Below are 21,659 nucleotides of genomic sequence, written 5' to 3' on the forward strand. Positions count from 1 at the left end.
TGTTTACAGTAACTTTGAGCGCAGCAAGAATGTCACGTTGCCAAGCCACATCCAAAGGTAAGGCCAAGATGTAAATAGAAAAGTAGATAATCTGGTGATCTGTGATGAAGACGGCACAGCATCAAGTCTAGTCAATGTAATGAGGGCCTTATACTCACAGTAGACAGACAGGCCTATGATCCCAGCCAGTAGGAGAACACACAGCATCCACAGACACACTGCAGCAACTAGGAAGGGTCTCTTCCCTGAGCTCTCAGGCTCTGTAGACAAATAAGAGAGACTTGTGGTGTGTTGTGTTGGTCAATTATTTGTAACAGTGTCTGCTGTCTCTTCTCTCTTGGTGCTGGTCTCACCATCTCTCAGGGTGTCTGCACTGACGTAGATATCCACAATCCTCTCCTCCATCTGACCTCTGTCAAACTTGACCTTCTTGTTCATATTTGCTACTACAGCAAAAGTTGTAAGTATTTGTTGTCGGCAGCAGTCCTTTGGGGCATGGGCTGTAGCTATTGGGTAAAAAACTGTCTACTTCCGTGAAGACTCTCAAATTATATTTTTGAGTAAGGTATTGGAATGAAAAAAGCACGCCAGGTGTATGTTAAAGTAACTCTCCAGTGTTTCCAGATTTCTATAAATTATTACCTATAATTTATAAAAATATGAGTGAAATAGTTTAAGTTCCAAAAAATTCTAAGTGCGTTATGTTAAAATGCTTTTCTGTGTTGGAAAGGTGTCACCCCAACAACAGAATGGGGCATATACCGGTCATAAAAATATGAACGTGAGTAGACTGCTGATTGGGCACCTCATCCTCAGGAGTATGACATCATTCCTTATGAAGAAATAGCAAGCATGTTTTAAACAGTCTGTTTGAGATACAAGTTTGAGATGGAGACATATTTTTTTTAAGACATATTTTTTCTCCAATTCATGCTTTGGCCACAAATTCGAGTAAAGAATGAGTCAACAACATTATTTGGGTCGAAGTTAACAGAATATTAACTTTGTGAGATTTTCACTGGACAGGTGTTCATTTATTGGTTTCTACCTTTATTGTTATCCAAAGCAACACGAGTGGAAACCATTGAAGGAGCAAAGCTGCACAGATATTCCATGGCTCATCACATTCACACTGTTCTGTGTCTGTATGGTTAGTTTTCTGTCAGTGGAGGCTGGTGGGAGGAGCTATAGGAGGACAAGCTCATTGTAATGGCTGGAAAATAATTGTGGTTCTCTATTGCCTCTCTATTGGATGGTTTGTCTATCATTCAAGAAATGCAGGCTAATGAGAGATTGCTATTGGTGCATGATAACCATTACAGGCAGCTCACTCATCAGTAAAGATCAAGACCAAAGCATAATGCAATGTGTTTGTTTTTTTACTTTAGACATTTCCACAAATGAATAACTGTATTTTGAGCAACCTATTCTTTCCTACTGCATGTTTGACAAGTAGGCCTTCAAATGAAAGGTTAAAAAACAGTCAAAATTCCTAAATAGTGCGTGTCTGCGTGTTTTGTGTGTGTGTACTGTCTCTGCGGGTCTGAATGGAGGAAGCTGAAGCGTTGGACTGGGATATTTACTGCCATCTAGTGGTAGTAAACGGAACAACGACACTGCAAAGACAGCGCTTGCTGCTACAATAAACTGTATAACAATGCAATGTAATTGTTTCACTGTGTAGTTTCAGCAGATAAGACCGTTTTCATTGTGATTGTGCCCTGACAACAACAAAAAATTGCAGTTTTGAGAAGTGCAGTAACTGCAGTCGACTGTGGTATTTTGGACGCAGTAATTGCTGCGTTCAACTGCAGTTGATAACTGCATTGTACTGCAGTTGAACTGCAGTTATACTGCACTCTAATTGCAGTTACACTGCAAAATTACTGCAGTAAAAAAAGTGTTTTATGCATACTGTAGTTATACTGCACTCTGACTGCAGTCTTTCTTCCGTAGCGGTGATATAACATTTCTGATTGTATGGGGTCCCCTACGGAAATTCCGGTTAACTTTCATGCAAGAAACTTGAGTCTGACATAACACCTGCAGCTAGCAGAGGCAGAGGTTCATTTTATTACAGCACCCCCGTTGCATTCTGGGAGAGTGGATAGAGACTGAGCAGTGGATCTTTTTTAGTAGTACGGCAATTTCTGGCACCCGAAATCTCATGTCGAAATAGCTAGTCTTCCGCTATCGGTAGTAATGGCGCTGACACGGTTCGAACGGTTCCTGGCCTCGATACTGCGGGGAGCGGTCGGGATGCTGTTTGCTGTCTTCCAGCTGCTCGCTCAGCTGCGGGGAGCCGACAGGTCGGTGAGGAGGCTCCCACCAATCACCAACCCACTGTTGATGGTCCCCGCGATGCGGCTCGCCCGCATGATTCGACGGAGAGAGGCAGGTGAACTTTATTAAAGTGTTGTTAGGTGGTTAAATGCCACCCGGTAGATCGTGACATAACGTGTAGTCATATAGAAATGTCCGGGGTAAATGAAGAACTGCCAGTTGCTTGTTTTATTATGCATCGTAGCTCGGAATGTTTAGGGAAGAGAAAGATGCTGCAAGGTGACTCGGTGGCACTGACGAATGCTGGGATATGTAGGCTAGTAATAACTCACGACAGTAGTTTACTGACAGTAGTTTACTGTACTTCGTACCTAATAGTACTTGTATTAATTACTCTTGGCCTACTTGAATAAATTAGCCTATTGAATTAGCATTTCATATAAAATACATTCAAGTTGGGTGTGTTTTGAAACACATCCTGTCACATCCCAGAGGATATACTGTAGTTTGGTTCTCTATTCCATACAGGGCTCTGTTCAAAAGCAGTGCACTACATAATAAGGTACCAGTTGGGACACAGATTTGTGTGGCTTTTGATGGTTGAGCCGGGCTCCCTGTTGAGAGGGATTTACTTCTAGAACGTAAACAATAGTGGCAGGGGGCCACGTAGAGCCACCGGAGGGGACTTGACTTAACCTGCACAAAGGTCACTGTAGTCAGAGGAGGCTACATCCCAAATGGCAACTGGTGACCTATATAGTGCACTACTTTTGACCAAGGCCCATAGGGTTCTGGTTGAAAGTAGTGCACTATAAAGGGAATAGTGTGCTATTTTGGGATAGAGACAGAGACAATAGGAACTCTTTCCCCGACTCCCGTTCTCTCTCTGCTATGTAACGTTACAGTGCTTTGAACATCTGGAAAATGTCACTATACATCCTGCCAATTGTACTCTCAGAATAGCTTTTTACAGTGTTTACAGCGTACGAGAATATACATATTCATCCTAAATATTCACGGTTGTGCTTCTCATTTATTTTTTGGATTGATCATGATTGTATCCCAAATGGCACCCTATTCCCTATGTAATGCACTACTTCTGGTCAAAGGTAGTGCACTAACAGGGAATAGGGTGGCATTTGGGGCACAGAATATCTTGATGAATCAGACTGTAATTGATATAATTGCCCCTGTTCACTCAGGTAACCAGTGTGGAGGTGGTACAGACCTACATAGACCGCATCCAAGAAATTAACCCTCTCATCAATGCCATGGTCAAGGACAGGTAAGAGAGAGGGTGTGTGTGTGTGTGTGAGATCGAGAGAGGACACCTACTTTCACTGTGCATTTCAAGTCAAGCCACACTCCCGTCCTCCCTTTATCTCTTACCTCCTATTCTCTGTCCTTCCCTCCTACCACCCCTCTCTCTCTCTCTCTCTCTCTCCCTCCATCCCTCCACCCATCTCTCTCAGGTTTTCATTGGCCCTGCAGGAGGCAGCCCAGGTAGATAAGCTGATAGAGGAGGAGACAGGAGGAGAGGATGTTCTGGAGGACAGGCTTCCTCTACTGGGTGTCCCTTTCACTGTCAAAGAGGCCTTCTCCCTCCAGGGTAGGCTGCTAATGCTACTCCTGCTAATGATGGTTAGAATAGAGTCACTTTGTCTATGTACCCTGGTACTCTGGCAAACAGGGTCACTGCCCTGACCTGCAGCAGTACTGCTGTCTGTTGTATTTCAATATTTGATGCAACGTTTGGTGCCAAAGTATGGAGTCTTGCGGCCAGGGCAGGCTAAATCAAATCAAATCAAATTTATTTTATATAGCCCTTCGTACATCAGCTGATATCTCAAAGTGCTGTACAGAAACCCAGCCTAAAACCCCAAACAGCAAGCAATGCAGGTGAAGAAGCACGGTGGCTAGGAAAAACTCCCTAGAAAGGCCAAAACCTAGGAAGAAACCTAGAGAGGAACCAGGCTATGTGGGGTGGCCAGTCCTCTTCTGGCTGTGCCGGGTGGAGATTATAACAAAACATGGTCAAGATGTTCAAATGTTCATAAATGACCAGCATGGTCGAATAATAATAAGGCAGAATAGTTGAAACTGGAGCAGCAGCACAGTCAGGTGGACTGGGGACAGCAAGGAGTCATCATGTCAGGTATTCCTGGGGCATGGTCCTAGGGCTCAGGTCCTCCGAGAGAGAGAAAGAAAGAGAGAATTAGAGAGAGCATATGTGGGATCGCCAGTCCTCTTCTGGCTGTGCCGGGTGGAGATTATAACAGAACATGGCCAAGATGTTCAAATGTTCATAAATGATCAGCATGGTCGAATAATAATAAGGCAGAACAGTTGAAACTGGAGCAGCAGCACAGCCAGGTGGACTGGGGACAGCAAGGAGTCATCATGTCAGGTAGTCCTGGGGCATGGTCCTAGGGCTCAGGTCCTCCGAGAGAGAGAAAGAGAGAAGGAGAGAATTAGAGAACGCACACTTAGATTCACACAGGACACCGAATAGGACAGGAGAAGTACTCCAGATATAACAAACTGACCCTAGCCCCCCGACACATAAACTACTGCAGCATAAATACTGGAGGCTGAGACAGGAGGGGTCAGGAGACACTGTGGCTACTAAGGCTACTAATGCTACTTATAGTGAGGATAATATGATCAACATGGCCAATACCCTGAGCTGTAGTTGTGCCTGTGCTGCAATCAGTGTTCTTTCCCCACTGGTTGTCCTTGATGCAACGTTTGTTGCTAAAGTCTATCTGTCTCTGTGCCATTCCCTCACTCTCAAGGTCTAAACCTGCTGAAATTGGAAACCTACTGAACTACTACAGTTGAAATAGAAGCCTTGTTTGTTCCAATGCCTTGTTCACTGTCCCCATTTACCATCCCTCTCCCTCTCCCAGGCATGCCTAACTCCACAGGGCTGGTGTCACGGCGGGGGGTGATTTCGGCAACGGACGCTCCCCCGGTGGCTCTGCTGAAGAGGGCAGGGGCCATTCCTCTGGGGGTGACTAACTGTAGTGAGCTCTGCATGTGGCTTGAGTCCCATAACCACCTGTATGGAATCACCAACAACCCATACGACCTGGAGAGAATACCAGGGGGAAGCTCCGGTTAGTTACACCGCTGTCATTCTCCAATGGAATGGAATGGATGGAATCCAATGAAATGGAATGGCAACAGAATGTTTGGAATACGGTGGAATGGAGCAGATAATAGAATGTTACCTTTACTGTCAACCTTCAATATATTGTTACTACCATCTAGTATGACCTTTATCTCTCTGTCTGTCTCTCTCAGGAGGGGAGGGCAGTATTTTGGGGGGCGGTGGTTCCGTGATAGGGGTTGGCTCTGATGTTGGGGGCAGTATTCGCATCCCAGCATTCTTCAACGGCATCTTCGGCCACAAGCCAACATCAGGTGAGGGCGTCCAGTCTGACACCTGTGTGTGAGTGTTGTGTGCATGGAGGTTTGTATCTATCCCCGCGTTGTAGAGAGACACGTTCTGTGTGTGAGTGTTGTGTGCATGGAGGTTTGTATCTGTCCCGCGTTGCAGAGAGACACGTTCTGTGTGTGAGTGTTGTGTGCATGGAGGTTTGTATCTGTCCCCGCGTTGCAGAGAGACACGTTCTGTGTGTGAGTGTTGTGTGCATGGAGGTTTGTATCTGTCCCGCGTTGCAGAGAGACACGTTCTGTGTGTGAGTGTTGTGTGCATGGAGGTTTGTATCTATCCCCGCGTTGTAGAGAGACACGTTCTGTGTGTGAGTGTTGTGTGCATGGAGGTTTGTATCTGTCCCGCGTTGCAGAGAGACACGTTCTGTGTGTGAGTGTTGTGTGCATGGAGGTTTGTATCTATCCCCGCGTTGTAGAGAGACACGTTCTGTGTGTGAGTGTTGTGTGCATGGAGGTTTGTATCTGTCCCGCGTTGCAGAGAGACACGTCCTGTGTGTGAGTGTTGTGTGCATGGAGGTTTGTATCTATCCCGCGTTGCAGAGAGACACGTTCTGTGTGTGAGTGTTGTGTGCATGGAGGTTTGTATCTGTCCCGCGTTGCAGCAGCTACTCTTCCTGGGGTCCACACAGAACATGATACAGAGCATCATTAGACAACAACAGCTCAAGGACAGAACTACATACATTTAAAAAGGGCACACAGCTTTCATGTCCAATACAATAAACACAAACTATCTAGGTCAAATAGGGGAGAGGCGTTGTGCCGTGAGGTGTTGCTTTATCTGTTTTTTAAACCAGGTCTGCTGTTCATTTGAGCAACAGAGTTCCATTGAATAATGGCTCTATGTAATACTGTACGCTTTCTTGAATTTGTTGTGGATTTGGGGACTGTGAAAAGACCCCTGGTGGCATTTTGTTTTTATATATTTTTTTATTTCACCTTTATTTAACCAGGTAGGCTAGTTGAGAACAAGTTCTCATTTGCAACTGCGACCTGGCCAAGATAAAGCATAGCAATTCGACACATACAACAACATAGAGTTACACATGGAATAAACAAAACATACAGTCAATAATTCAGTAGAACAAAATACAACAAAAAGTCTATATACAGTGAGTGCAAATGAGGTACGATAAGGGAGTTAAGGCATTAGGCCATGGTGGCAAAGTAATTACAATATAGCAATTAAACACTGGAATGGTAGAATGTGCAGAAGATGAATGTGCAAGTAGAGATACTGGGGTGCAAAGGAGCAAGATAAATAAATAAATAAATATAGTATGGGGATGAGGTAGATAGATGGGCCGTTTACAGATGGGCTATGTACAGGTGCAGTGATCTGTGAGCTACTCTGACAGCTGGTGCTTAAAGCTAGTGAGGGAGATATGAGTCTCCAGCTTCAGTGATTTTTGCAGTTCGTTCCAGTCATTGGCAGCAGAGAACTGGAAGGATAGTCGACCAAAGGAGGAATTGGCTTTGGGGGTGACCAGTGAGATATATTTGCTGGAGCTTTGGTGACAAAACGGATGGCACTGTGATAGACTGCATCCAATTTGTTGAGTAGAGTATTAGAGGCTATTTTATAGATGACATCCCCGAAGTCGAGGATCGGTAGGATGGTCAGTTTTACGAGGGTTTGTTTGGCAGCATGAGTGAAGGATGCTTTGTTGCGATATAGGAAGCCAATTCTGGATTGGAGATGCTTAATGTGAGTCTGGAAGGAGAGTTTACAGTCTAACCAGACACCCAGGTATTTGTCGTTGTTCACGTATTCTAAGTCAGAACCGTCCAGAGTAGTGATGCTGGACGGACGGGCAGGTGCGGGCAGGGATTGGGTGAAGAGCATGCATTTAGTTTTACTTCTATTTAAGAGCAATTGGAGGCCACGGAAGGAGAGTTGTATGGCATTGAAGCTTGTCTGGAGGTTAGTTAACACAGTGTCCAAAGAGGGGCCAGAAGTATACAGAATCTTGTCGTCTGCGTAGAGGTGGATCAGAGAATCACCAGCAGCAAGAGCGACATCATTGATGTATACAGAGAAGAGAGTCGACCCGAGAATTGAACCCTGTGTAGAGACTGCCAGAGTTCCGGACAACAGGCCCTCCGATTTGACCCACTGAACTCTGTCAGAGAAGTAGTTGGTGAACCAGGCGAGGCAATCATTTGAGATCCCAAGGCTGTCGAGTCTGCCAATAAGAATGTGGTGATTGACAGAGTCGAAAGTCTTGGCCAGGTCGATGAATATGGCTGCACAGTAATGTCTCTTATCGATGGCGGTTATGATTTCGTTTAGGACTTTGAGCGTGGCTGAGGTGCTGTGGCCAAGATTGAACTGTTTGGCCTGAATGCCAAGAGTCATATATGGAGAAATCTGGCACCATAACTACAGTGAAGCATGGTGATGACAGCATAATTCTGTGGGGATGTTTTTCAGTGGCAGGGACTGAGAGACTAGTCAGGATTGAGGGAAAGATGAACAGAGTAAAGTGCAGAGAGATCAAAACCTGCTCCAGGACCTCAAACGGGGGCCAAGGTTCACCTTCCAACAGGACAACAACCCTAAGCACACAGCCAAGACAACGCAAGAGTGGCTACATGACAAGTCTCTGGATGTCCTTGAGTGGCCCAGCAAGAGCCCGGACTTGAACCCTATCGAACATCTCTGGAGAGACCTGAAAATAGCTGTGCAGTGATGCTCCCCATCCAACCTGAAAGAGCTTGAGAGGATCTGCAGAGAAGAATGGGAGAAACTCCCCAAATACAGGTGTGCCAAGCTTATAGTGTCATACCCAAGAAGACTCAAGGCTGTAATTACTGCCAAAGGTGCTTCAACAAAGTATTGAGTAAAGGGTCTGAATACTTATGTAATTCAGATATTTTCATTTTTGTATTTTTTTTTATACATTAGCAAACATAAAAAAAAAAAGAATGTTGCTTTGTCATTATGGGGTATTGTGTGGAGATTGTTGAGGGGAAACTAACTATTTAATCTGGTTTAGAATAAGGCTCTAACGTGACAAAATGTAGAAAAGGTTAAGGGGTCTGAATACTTTCCGAATGCACCGTAAGTTGACTATGTAAACAATTAGGGATTTTCAACACAATGTTTCTTATCAAAAGAAGAAGTGATGCAGTCAGTCTCTTCTCAACTGTTAGCCAAGAGAGACTGGCATACATAGTATTTATATCAGCCCTCTGATTACAATGAGCTACAGTTTAACTAGGTCTTTCTTTGCAACACTTGACCACATGATTGGACAATAATCAAGATCAGACAAAACTAGAGGCTGCAGGACCTTCTTTGTGCAGTCAAAAAGCAGAGCATCTCTTTATTACGGACCGACCTCTCCCCATCTTTACAACCATTGAATCTGTATGTTTTGACCATGACAGTTTACAATCTAAGGGAACACCAAGTAATTGAGTCTCCTCAACTTGTTCAACAGTCACACCATTCATTACCAGATTCAGCCGAGGTCTAGAACTTAGGGAGTGATTGGTACTAAATACAAGGCTCTTAGTTTTAGAGATGTTCAGGACCAGTTTATTACTGGCCACCCATTCCTAAACAGACTGCAACTCTTTGTTAAGGGTTTCAGTGACTTCATTAGCTGTGGTTGCTGATGTATATATGGTTGAATCATTAACATACATGAACACACGTCCTTTGTGTGTGTTTGTGTGGTTTTGTTTGCTTGCAGGTATGTGTGTTTTTCTGGGTGTTCTACTGATATTGTCCATTATCCTCCCTCTAGACAGGTGTAGTATCTAACGTGGGTCAGTTCTCCTCTCTCTCTGTAGGTGTAGTATCTAACGTGGGTCAGTTCTCCTCTCTGTAGGTGTAGTATCTAACGTGGGTTGGTTCTCCTCTCTGTAGGTGTAGTATCTAACGTGGGTCAGTTCTCCTCTCTGTAGGTGTAGTATCTAACGTGGGTCAGTTCTCTCTCTCTCTGTAGGTGTAGTATCTAACGTGGGACAGTTCTCTCTCTCTCTCTGTAGGTGGAGTATCTAACGTAGGTCAGTTCTCGTCTCTGTAGGTGTAGTATCTAACGTGGGTCAGTTCTCCTCTCTGTAGGTGTAGTATCTAACGTGGGTCAGTTCTCCTCTCTGTAGGTGTAGTATCTAACGTAGGTCAGTTCTCCTCTCTCTCTCTGTAGGTGTAGTATCTAACGTGGGTCAGTTCTCCTCTCTGTAGGTGTAGTATCTAACGTGGGTCAGTTCTCCTCTCTGTAGGTGTAGTATCTAACGTGGGTCAGTTCCCCTCTCTGTAGGTGTAGTATCTAACGTGGGTCAGTTCTCCTCTCTGTAGGTGTAGTATCTAACATAGGTCAGTTCTCCTCTCTCTCTCTGTAGGTGTAGTATCTAACGTGGGTCAGTTCTCTCTCTCTCTGTAGGTGTAGTATCTAACGTGGGTCAGTTCCCCCCGGCCTCGGGGCAGCAGCCTGGTTTCTTGTGTACAGGCCCAATGTGTCGCTACGCCCAGGACCTGCTGCCAATGCTCAGAGTTATGGGAGGAGCCAACGCTGACAGGTACAGAGGGGCAACAACAACAACAATCAAAGATAAACAATGACTACACGTTAATAATACCCAGATATGACCATGTCTTCTCTCTCTCTGCCTCCCCCTCTGCAGGTTGTTTCTGTCGTCTCAGGTGGATCTGAAGCGACTTCGGTTCTTTTCTGTTCCTCACGATGGAGGCTCTCCTCTGGTGTCTCCTGTCGACCAGCAGCTAGTCCTGGCTCAGAGGAGGGTGAGAGAGAGAGGGGGGGAGGAGGGGAGGGAGACAGGAGAGTTCCTCTGGTGTCTCCTATAGACCAGCAGCTAGTCCTGGCTCAGAGGAGGGTGAGAGAGAGAGAGGGGGAGGAGGGGAGGGAGACAGGAGAGTTCCTCTGGTCTCTCCTATAGACTAGCAGCTAGTCCTGGCTCAGAGGAGGGTGAGAGAGAGAGAGAGGGGAGGAGGGGGGGGAGACAGGAGAGTTCCTCTGGTGTCTCCTATAGACCAGCAGCTAGTCCTGGCTCAGAGGAGGGTGAGAGAGAGAGGGGGAGGAGGGGAGGGAGACAGGAGAGTTCCTCTGGTGTCTCCTATAGACCAGCAGCTAGTCCTGGCTCAGAGGAGGGTGAGAGAGAGAGGGGGAGGAGGGGAGGGAGACAGGAGAGTTCCTCTGGTGTCTCCTATAGACTAGCAGCTAGTCCTGGCTCAGAGGAGGGTGAGAGAGAGAGGGGGGGAGGAGGGGAGGGAGACAGGAGAGTTCCTCTGGTGTCTCCTATAGACCAGCAGCTAGTCCTGGCTCAGAGGAGAGAGAGAAAGGGGGGGGAGGGAAGGGAGACAGGAGAGTTCCTCTGGTCTCTCCTATAGACTAGCAGCTAGTCCTGGCTCAGAGGAGGGTGAGAGAGAGAGAGAGGGGAGGAGGGGGGGGAGACAGGAGAGTTCCTCTGGTGTCTCCTATAGACCAGTAGCTAGTCCTGGCTCAGAGGAGGGTGAGAGAGAGAGGGGGAGGAGGGGAGGGAGACAGGAGAGTTCCTCTGGTGTCTCCTATAGACTAGCAGCTAGTCCTGGCTCAGAGGAGGGTGAGAGAGAGAGGGGAAGGAGGGGAGGGAGACAGGAGAGTTCCTCTGGTGTCTCCTATAGACCAGCAGCTAGTCCTGGCTCAGAGGAGGGTGAGAGAGAGAGGGGGAGGAGGGGAGGGAGACAGGAGAGTTCCTCTGGTGTCTCCTATAGACCAGCAGCTAGTCCTGGCTCAGAGGAGGGTGAGAGAGAGAGGGGGAGGAGGGGAGGGAGACAGGAGAGTTCCTCTGGTGTCTCCTATAGACCAGCAGCTAGTCCTGGCTCAGAGGAGGGTGAGAGAGAGAGGAGGGTGAGTTGGAGAAAGAAAGGGGGAGATAGAGCAAAGGAGGTGGAGATAAGAGATGAGGGAAATGGTTGAATCAGGAGAGACAGAGGAAGATTAGAAGATGGAAATAGAGAGGGAGGGAGAGAACATTAGAGAATTCAGTGTCACCATGTCTTCCCCAGGTGGTAGAGTGTCTGGAGGCAGACCTGGGGGTCAAAGTTCAGCAGCTGAAGATTCCTCAGCTCAAATACTCCTTCCAGATCTGGAGTGCGATGATGGGAGCCCCGGGGAAGGATGGAAAGGTGTGTATCTATTTGTGTGAGTTTTTGCTTGTCTCTGAGTGATTGGTGAGTGCTTGAATGTATAGTATTGCCTTAATGGTCTGTATGCCTGTTCGTCCAACAGCAGCCCACATCGTTTGCAGAGCTGATGTCTGACCATGGGAAGAAGGTGTGGCCTCTATGGGAGATGGCTAAGTGGACTGTGGGACTCTCCAAGCACACCGTGGCTGCTATAGGTGTGTGATTGTTATGTGTTGGTTATGTGATGGTGTGTGATGGTTTAAGGACATGTAGTAGGCCTCCCCTACTTCTCTGTTCCTCCCTCCTTTTCTCTCTCTCCCTGTCCCCCTCTCCCTTGTCAACTATGTCATGTTGTCTGTAACTGGGGATAATGTTATATTGTCTTTCATTTAACTCAGTGCTCTTGAAAGTGGGGCACATTGTTGTAAATGAAATAACCAGAACTTCCCTCAGTTCTGGTCCTGGTAGAGATGTTTCACTGGTCCCGATCCACGTCAGACTGGGAGTGTGTTGGTACATACAAATGACTGTCCTTTTACCTCTCTCTCTCTGCCTCTCTCTACCTCTCTCTCGCTCTCTCTCTACCTCTCTCTACCTTCTCTCTCAGGTCTGGTCCTGGTAGAGATGTTCCAGAGGTCCCAGCCCACCCAGTTCATCCTGCAGCAGAAGGAGTCTCTCCAGAAGGACCTGGAGGAACTGTTGGGGACAGACGGGGTGCTGCTCTACCCCTCTCACCCGCACCTCGCCCCCAAACACCACCATCCCCTCTTCACCCCCTTCAACTTCTCCTACACTGGTCAGTGGTGCTTTAGCTAGCTTGGTGTCAGTGGTGCTTTAGCTAGCTTGGTGTCAGTGGTGCTTTATCTAGCTTGGTGTCAGTGGTGCTTTATCTAGCTTGGTGTCAGTGGTGCTTTATCTAGCTTGGTGTCAGTGGTGCTTTATCTAGCTTGGTGTCAGTGGTGCTTTAGCTAGCTTGGTGTCAGTGGTGCTTTAGCTAGCTTGGTGTCAGTGGTGCTTTAGCTAGCTTGGTGTCAATGGTACATTAGCTAGCTTGGTGTCAGTGGTGCTTTAGCTAGCTTGGTGTCAGTGGTGCTTTAGCTAGCTTGGTGTCAGTGGTGCTTTAGCTAGCTTGGTGTCAATGGTACATTAGCTAGCTTGGTGTCAGTGGTGCTTTAGCTAGCTTGGTGTCAGTGGTGCTTTAGCTAGCTTGGTGTCAGTGGTGCTTTAGCTAGCTTGGTGTCAGTGGTGCTTTAGCTAGCTTGGTGTCAGTGGTGCTTTATCTAGCTTGGTGTCAGTGGTGCTTTATCTAGCTTGGTGTCAGTGGTGCTTTAGCTAGCTTGGTGTCAGTGGTGCTTTAGCTAGCTTGGTGTCAGTGGTGCTTTAGCTAGCTTGGTGTCAGTGGTGCTTTAGCTAGCTTGGTGTCAGTGGTGGAAGGTAGGCAGTAGTTTGCAGAGCCTTGTATGATCTTTACCTGGTCAGGAAAATATCTAACCCTAAATGACAGCCATTGCCTGAAGTACAGTTCCACATTTTTATCAGCTCTGACACGGTACCCTTCTCTCATTCCTCACAGGTATCTTTAACATTCTGGGCCTTCCGGTGACCCAGTGTCCGTTGGGGCTGAGCGCGGAGGGTTTACCCTTGGGACTGCAGCTGGTAGTGGGGAAGCAGCAGGACCGTCTCTCCCTGGCCACCGCTGTGTTCCTGGAGAAGACCTTCGGCGGTTGGAGAGACCCGGGGAGCATCGCCACGGCCACCACCCAGCTAGATACCTGGCGCGGGGCGTCAACGACCACATCGTGAATATACAGAGATGTTTATTCTGGGATGAATGACAGTCCTAGAAGACAGAGGAATGTATGCACTGACACAGACAGACAGACACACTCACACTGTCTGTTTGCACATGCCGTCCTGTCAGTCGTCCAGCCTTCTCATTCGTTCCTTAACAACAGACTGTCGTCAGGTTACTGAGTCACTCGTCCACTACAGTATGTCTGTTGTGTCTTCGTCACAAAGTGCCCTATGCTTGTCCAAAGAGCCTTTGTGTCCTGTCATTGTGTGTTCCTGGCTTGTGTCCCAAATGACTCCCTATATAGTACACTACATTTAACCAGAGCCCTATTCCCTACACAGTGCCCTATATTTGACCAGAGCCCTATTCCCTACACAGTGCCCTATATTTGACCAGAGCCCTATTCCCTTCATAGTGCTCTATATTTGACCAGAGCCCTATTCCCTTCATAGTGCTCTATATTTGACCAGAGCCCTATTCCCTACATAGTGCACTACTTTTGACCAGAGCCCTATTCCCTCCATAGTGCACTACTTACATATTGCACTACTATGGGTCCCGGTCAAAAGTAGCGCACTATATCGGGAAAAGGGTGCCATTTGGGATGCGGGTGGTGACTGTCCGACAGCTATATGTTGCGTCAGGGTTTTGTTGTGTAATGTCCAATAAGGTTTTCTCTCTGTACACTGTATTTGTCCACCACTAACGAGACGTTGGAACCTTATTGGAGAGAGACGGTATTATGAGAATGTAATGTGTTATGGTGTAGTCCATGTTGAAATGATGGGTAATTGATGGGTGATGTGATATACCACGTCTCTTCAATGACTGGCGCTTTTTCAACAAGTTAAAAGGTTAACTTGATCTACTGTATAAAGACATGTGCACATTATGATCATTTGAAAGGATCTCTTTGGTAATGTTTCATATTAAATGTCAATGGTTACTGTCCTACTACAATTATGCCAGAACAAATAGTATAATAAAATGTACATTATACTGAGGACAACATTGTATTTCCTAAGTGTGTTTTTGACATTTTCTCTGTGAAACGGACCTTTATATTTCCCCGTAGCAGCAATGGTACACTTCAGGCTGGTTTCCCGGACACAGATTAAGCCATTGAGCATGCTTGTAAATCCAAGAGTGTCCTTAATCTGTATCCGGGGAAACCGACCCACAATCTCAGAAATGTAGGCTAATCTTTTCTGCTGACAATGTCTTCTTCAATTTGACCACGGGGGGAGTATATGTTCCAATTACATTTTATCAATAGCATAGAATGTCTGGTTGTCATTGCAAAGGTGGTGTGCTGTTCAGATCTATGATTGAAAGAGAAATGGGGAACCTGAGCTAGTCGATTCAGTTTTTGTTTGTGTTCTCAATCAAATTTATTTATAAAGCCCTTTTTACATCAGCTGATGTCACAAAGTGCTATACAGAAACCCAGCCTAAAGCCCCAAACAGAAAGCAATGCAGATGTAGAAGCACGGTGGCTAAAACGTTGGTTCCTGTGACTAAATCATCACAGATTGGAGTGTTGCGATTCAGAATGAAATCACGCAATGATGTCCTCATTCACCACGCACACACCAGTCCACAAATAGGAATCTGTCATCACTCAGGGCCGTGGATTTATGCCTCCTTCAAAACAACTGGGAACTCAGAATTCTCCGACTTCCGACCTCAGTGCGTTCAAACCAACCGGGTTCAGAAAACAGACTGGGTAAAAATCATTCTAGAGCTCCGACTTTCTGACGTCATGATTTGACCTCGTATATTTTCCGAGTTCCCAGGTAATGTTTTGCATCCTGGTGGAAGCTATGGTGCTTTTGTTTTGTCCTGTAGCCTAAGGTTTTTATGTGCCAAGATAAGGAAAAATGCAGCCTTATACAAAAGCGCATTGTTTTGAATGTCCACTGACATCCCAACAGTTAAATATGCAATAAAATGTATTTTATTCAAATGAGCTTTCAAATTCTGCTACTTGCTTTAATGTGAAAAGAGTCTGAATTTGCTTAGAAACATATTTATTTCCAGAATCTTTAACCTGACCATATGTTTGAATATCTGCAGTAGTTTGAGCTCATCATCAGGGTTTTCAGCGAGGGGCACCATTGCTTCAGGTTCCAGCGTGTACAGTAAAAGCATCAGTGGCACAGTGGAACAGAATAATACAATATTAGAAAGAAAAAAAGTGTCATTGCAGTGACACTTCCGCTTCACGTTATTTTCTCTCAGGCCCCGCCCCGTGTGTCGTCCAATCAGAGAGCTCGTTTAGCAGCGCTTCAAGAAAACATTATTATTACGGTAGAGAGATCGACCGCACTGGGAATCAGACCAAGAAACGGATCGAAATCCACGGTAGATTTACCGTCGATAGACCATCTGCAGTTATTGTAACGATCGATTATTTTATTGTGACTGTTTTGACCGAGAAGCCAACACAATTCCTACATCATCCGATACTGCTTTGCAAAGACAGGTAAACCGTTGGATATCCGGCTTATTCGGCCATTATAGCAATCATCCAGGCAGAAATCCCCCGGTAATGAATTTACGGTTGTATTCTGAGCGAGCTCTTCCATGATTAACACTACAGTGTCTGATGGAAAGTGCAATCAAGCTCGTTTCATTTTGATGATCTGTCTTGCAGCAATCTATATTTTCGCTGTTAAGGTCAGTCAGCTTAATTCACCAGCTCTATTTGTCAAGTGGAGAGGAGCGGGCAGCTGAGGGCATGGCTTATCGCCACACAAGGTGCTTTAGTAGCGGCCGTCTGCTACAGCAACATTGGATCCTATGAACACCCCGTAGGATCGGGATTAATAATAGGGCTACAATGTAGCTAGCGTTGATTAATTGTAGCCGACCATATTCAGAATAATATATTGCAATGAGGTGGTGCTGAAAGAGTGCGATAGAAAAATGAACAAGAGGGGGAATGGCTGACTATAGTTGAAGGTTTTCCCTTTGACTTGGATGAACTATAAACTATAACGAATAGGCTGTTCTTAAACGACTTCCTTCTCTCCCTGACAGTGACAGCTGTGGTCTTTTTGCATGCAGCAATAGGTTCCATCGCCGCTAGGACGAGCCTGCATCGACTGAGACATTGTGATAGGCTGGCTATAGGAGAAGGAACCGGCTGCATGCACCTCCGCCTCCCTCCTCCACCGTCAGCAGCGATGACGGTACCGTTCAGTGCCTGTATCACCCGTTAACGGGATGACGAAGTGAACCAAGCCTCCTCACGCACCGAACGCTGGATTCCGCATGAGGACTGAAAGAGAGGGAGACAAGAGGTGATGGCGATGCTGATCTAGTGAGGAGAAGGGAAAGCCTATTCATTTTCCCGATTGATTTATCAGGACCTTAACAGCCGACACGGGGTCTCTACCGGGGTTTCAACAACCAATTAATCCCCTCGCACGACGGAGGACATTTGTCATTCCGAGGCGATGGGAACCGCGCGTGGATGCCGGACTGCGGTTTAAACGTGCACGTGTCTCTCTGTGAAAACACCGCTGTGATGGAGCACGACGAAAGTAGCGACGCGGAGGTTGCTGCGGAGCCCCTGCTGCACGGTATTCACGCGCCCAATCGGATCAGGCCCTCGTCGTACCGGGCACTGCGGAGTGCCGTTTCCAGCCTGGCGCGCATCGATGACTTCGTATGTGAGAAGATCGGGTCAGGGTTCTTTTCAGAGGTCTTCAAGGTGAGTCTTCAATGCAAGTTATTAACAAAACCTATTCATTCATTACTGTATAATATTATATTGCAATGCTTAAAAAACTATGTATAGCCAGCCTCCTTGTATGTATATATATATGCAGCATACTACTACTTCTGTCTGCCATGATCCATGAGGTCTGAACCTTGATGGCACAGGAAGTAGTAGTGTGCCCACCCTTTGACCAAGGGCATCACCTCCTCAAGTCCAGCTTGCTACACAAGGTTCATCATCATTTACAGGTCTATAGGTCACACACAGGAAAATATGTGTAGGACTGTTGACTGCAGACAACCTTGTTATTCTCAGTATAGATGACAGACCACCCTATGACTCCCCTGAGAGACACATCTCATTAGTACAGCTGCTAGGATCTAGCTAGCCCAGGCTCATGACTCTCTGTTTCATTACATTACACATAAGTCAATGGAGGAAGGCGTCTTCTGTAGGGGGAGTTTTGTTAAGAGCCGCGCCGCTCGGTCTGAACATTAAAGCACTCGAGTATAGAGAATCTAATCTAATCCGCTGTGAAATATGTTTTCAATAACCAACAATATTGTATATTCAGCTGTTTTGAAGTTGGTGTTCAAAACCGAAAGTAAAAGATGCAAAAGCGAAACTTAAGGACGGGAAGCGTAGAAATAGCACACATAGAACAGATCTACCGCTTTTTAGACTTGCGCTCAATGCCATGACAAATCTATAACTCACATTTCTATGCTAAAGAAAGTTACATTTTATACGGTTAGGGTTCCCACACGGACATGTCTCCATGGTACAGCGCTTGTTTACCGAAAACAGACGGTAGACTGAGTGCACTGCCTGTGCCAATTAGCTATCTGCGTCTCACCTGTGTAAATGGAAAACAGACGCCACAAACGTGTTGTCACTGAAAAATACTGCCGGCTGCAACTGTGTTAAAAACATTGTACAGTAAGTGTGTATTTTGCATCTGTGGAATAATGTTGATGTGAAATGAAAGTAGAGAGCTTTACGTTTCTAGAACTGTACCACAACTGAGAATCGATTCATGGTTAGATGGATTATTTGGCTGCCAGAGTAATGTAATGTCCTTGGACTATAAGGAGTAAGGTTATTCTCTTTAGTCTGTTGTTGTGCAGGGATCTAGTCTATTTCTTAGAGACTTGTTCAGCATATACTAACAAAAGATTTTGACATGGTGAAAGAGGTGGGAATCTCTCCTGCCAGAGAGATGTGTGTCTCAGTGGCACTGTGCCCTGCCAGAGAGATGTGTGTCTCAGTGGCACTGTGCCCTGCCAGAGAGGTGTGTGTCTCAGTGGTACTGTGCCCTGCCAGAGAGATGTGTGTCTCAGTGGCACTGTGCCCTGCCAGAGAGGTGTGTGTCTCAGTGGTACTGTGCCCTGCCAGAGAGGTGTGTGTCTCAGTGGTACTGTGCCCTGCCAGAGAGGTGTGTGTCTCAGTGGTACTGTGCCCTGCCAGAGAGGTGTGTGTTTCAGTGATACTGTGCCCTGCCAGAGAGGTGTGTGTCTCAGTGGTACTGTGCCCTGCCAGAGAGATGTGTGTCTCAGTGGTACTGTGCCCCTGCCCTGCCAGAGAGGTGTGTGTATCAGTGGTACTGTGCCCTGCCAGAGAGGTGTGTGTTTCAGTGATACTGTGCCCTGCCAGAGAGGTGTGTGTCTCAGTGGTACTGTGCCCTGCCAGAGAGTTGTGTGTCTCAGTGGTACTGTGCCCCTGCCCTGACAGAGAGGTGTGTGTATCAGTGGTACTGTGCCCTGCCAGAGAGTTGTGTGTCTCAGTGGTACTGTGCCCTGCCAGAGAGTTTTGTGTCTCAGTGGTACTGTGCCCTGCCAGAGAGGTGTGTGTCTCAGTGATACTGTGCCCTGCCAGAGAGGTTTGTGTCTCAGTGGTACTGTGCCCCTGCCAGAGAGTTTTGTGTCTCAGTGGCACTGTGCCCTGCCAGAGAGTTTTGTGTCTCAGTGGTACTGTGCCCTGCCAGAGAGTTGTGTGTCTCAGTGGTACTGTGCCCTGCCAGAGAGGTGTGTGTCTCAGTTGCACTGTGCCCGGCCAGAGAGGTGTGTGTCTCAGTGGTACTGTGCCCTGCCAGAGAGATGTGTGTCTCAGTGGTACTGTGCCCTGCCAGAGAGGTGTGTGTCTCAGTGGTACTGTGCCCTGCCAGAGAGATGTGTGTCTCAGTGATACTGTGCCCTGCCAGAGAGGTGTGTGTCTCAGTGGTACTGTGCCCTGCCAGGGAGGTGTGTGTCTCAGTGGTACTGTGCCCCTGCCCTGCCAGAGAGGTGTGTGTCAGTGGTACTGTGCCCCTGCCCTGCCAGAGAGGTGTGTGTCTCAGTGGCACTGTGCCTCTGCCCTGCCAGAGAGGTGTGTGTCTCAGTGGTACTGTGCCCTGCCTGAGAGGTGTGTGTCTCAGTCGTGCTGTTCCCCTGCCCTGCCAGAGAGGTGTGTGTCTCAGTGGCACTGTGCCCTGCCAGAGAAGTGTGTGTCTCAGTGGGACTGTGCCCCTGCCCTGCCAGAGAGGAGGAGAGGACTGTGTGATTACAGGAGAACAGGTCGCGCTCACTGCTCACACTAAGCTGATTACCTCTCAGGCTCTCACAGCCTCTGTGTGTTTCTGTGTGTGTGTTTACAGTGTGTGCATCTTCAATTTAAACTATAGCAACTTCACTGTGAACTGAAGGTGTGATGGTGAGCACATCAGTGTGTGGGGACTTGTGTGTGTTTGTTTTAAAACCTCAAGGTCCGTGACTGCTGTATAAATGCCCATGTCGTTACCACAGACTATTAACATGACAGTCAATGTGTTCACTGGGACAAGATACAGTACGTTACTGATACACAACATCAATGTGTTCACTGGGCCAAGATACAGTACATTACTGATTCACAACATCAATGTGTTCACTGGGCCAAGATGCAGTACATTACTGATACACAACATCAATGTGTTCACTGGGCCAAGATGCAGTACATTACTGATACACAACATCAATGTGTTCACTGGGCCAAGATGCAGTACATTACTGATACACAACATCAATGTGTTCACTGGGCCAAGATGCAGTACATTACTGATACACAACATCAATGTGTTCACTGGGCCAAGATGCAGTACATTACTGATACACAACATCAATGCGATCACTGGGCCAAGATACAGTACATTACTGATACACAACATCAATGTGTTCACTGGGCCAAGATACAGTACATTACTGATACACAACATCAATGTGTTCACTGGGCCAAGATACAGTACATTACTGATACACAACATCAATGTGTTCACTGGGCCAACATGCAGTACATTACTGATACACAACATCAATGTGATCACTGGGCCAAGATACAGTACATTACTGATACACAACATCAATGTGTTCACTGGGCCAAGATACAGTACATTACTGATACACAACATCAATGTGTTCACTGGGCCAAGATACAGTACATTACTGATACACAACATCAATGTGTTCACTGGGCCAAGATGCAGTACATTACTGATACACAACATCAATGTGTTCACTGGGCCAAGATGCAGTACATTACTGATACACAACATCAATGTGTTCACTGGGCCAAGATACAGTACATTACTGATACACAACATCAATGTGATCACTGGGACAAGATACAGTACATTACTGATACACAACATCAATGTGTTCACTGTGCCAAGATACAGTACATTACTGATACACAACATCAATGTGTTCACTGGGCCAAGATACAGTACATTACTGATACACAACATCAATGTGTTCACTGGGACAAGATACAGTACATTACTGATACACAACATCAATGTGATCACTGGGCCAAGATACAGTACATTACTGATACACAACGTCAATGTGATCACTGGGCCAAGATACAGTACATTACTGATACACAACGTCAATGTGATCACTGGGCCAAGATACAGTACATTACTGATACACAACATCAATGTGATCACTGGGACAAGATACAGTACATTACTGATACACAACATCAATGTGTTCACTGTGCCAAGATACAGTACATTACTGATACACAACATCAATGTGTTCACTGGGCCAAGGTACAGTACATTACTGATACACAACATCAATGTGATCACTGGGCCAAGATACAGTACATTACTGATACACAACATCAATGTGTTCACTGTGCCAAGATACAGTACATTACTGATACACAACATCAATGTGTTCACTGTGCCAAGATACAGTACATTACTGATACACAACATCAATGTGTTCACTGGGCCAAGG

The 21,659-nt window shown here is 46.4% G+C and overlaps 2 protein-coding genes across 4 annotated transcripts in view; both read left to right on the forward strand.

Annotated features, from left to right (window-relative positions):
• Positions 1–1,819: 1,819 nt before the first annotated feature.
• LOC110497270 (fatty-acid amide hydrolase 2-A) lies at positions 1,820–14,682 on the forward strand. The gene is made up of 11 exons (XM_090187930.1): positions 1,820–2,394; positions 3,486–3,568; positions 3,756–3,892; positions 5,193–5,402; positions 5,590–5,709; positions 10,137–10,272; positions 10,378–10,495; positions 11,759–11,878; positions 11,982–12,093; positions 12,486–12,674; positions 13,452–14,682. Exons 1-11 carry the CDS (start codon positions 2,203–2,205, stop codon positions 13,679–13,681), a joined length of 1,647 nt encoding a protein of 548 aa, XP_090044056.1. The 5' UTR covers positions 1,820–2,202; the 3' UTR covers positions 13,682–14,682.
• Positions 14,683–15,939: 1,257 nt separating this feature from the next.
• LOC110497264 (dual specificity testis-specific protein kinase 2) overlaps positions 15,940–21,659 on the forward strand; it is a 21,601-nt gene continuing 15,881 nt past the window's right edge. The window contains exons 1-2 of one of the 3 annotated variants that reach the window (XM_090187927.1): positions 15,940–16,158; positions 16,716–17,391. In XM_090187927.1, coding sequence (XP_090044053.1) covers positions 17,152–17,391 — 240 coding nt within the window. In that variant the 5' untranslated portion in view covers positions 15,940–16,158; positions 16,716–17,151. Of the gene's footprint in view, positions 16,159–16,715; positions 17,392–18,178; positions 18,340–21,659 lie in introns of those variants that run through there. The other 2 variants (XM_090187928.1, XM_090187929.1) reach the window with 2 other exon arrangements.

The sequence above is a fragment of the Oncorhynchus mykiss genome, chromosome 10 (assembly GCF_057628025.1).
Source record: "Oncorhynchus mykiss isolate SJ-2025 chromosome 10, ASM5762802v1, whole genome shotgun sequence".
Lineage (NCBI taxonomy): Eukaryota > Metazoa > Chordata > Actinopteri > Salmoniformes > Salmonidae > Oncorhynchus > Oncorhynchus mykiss.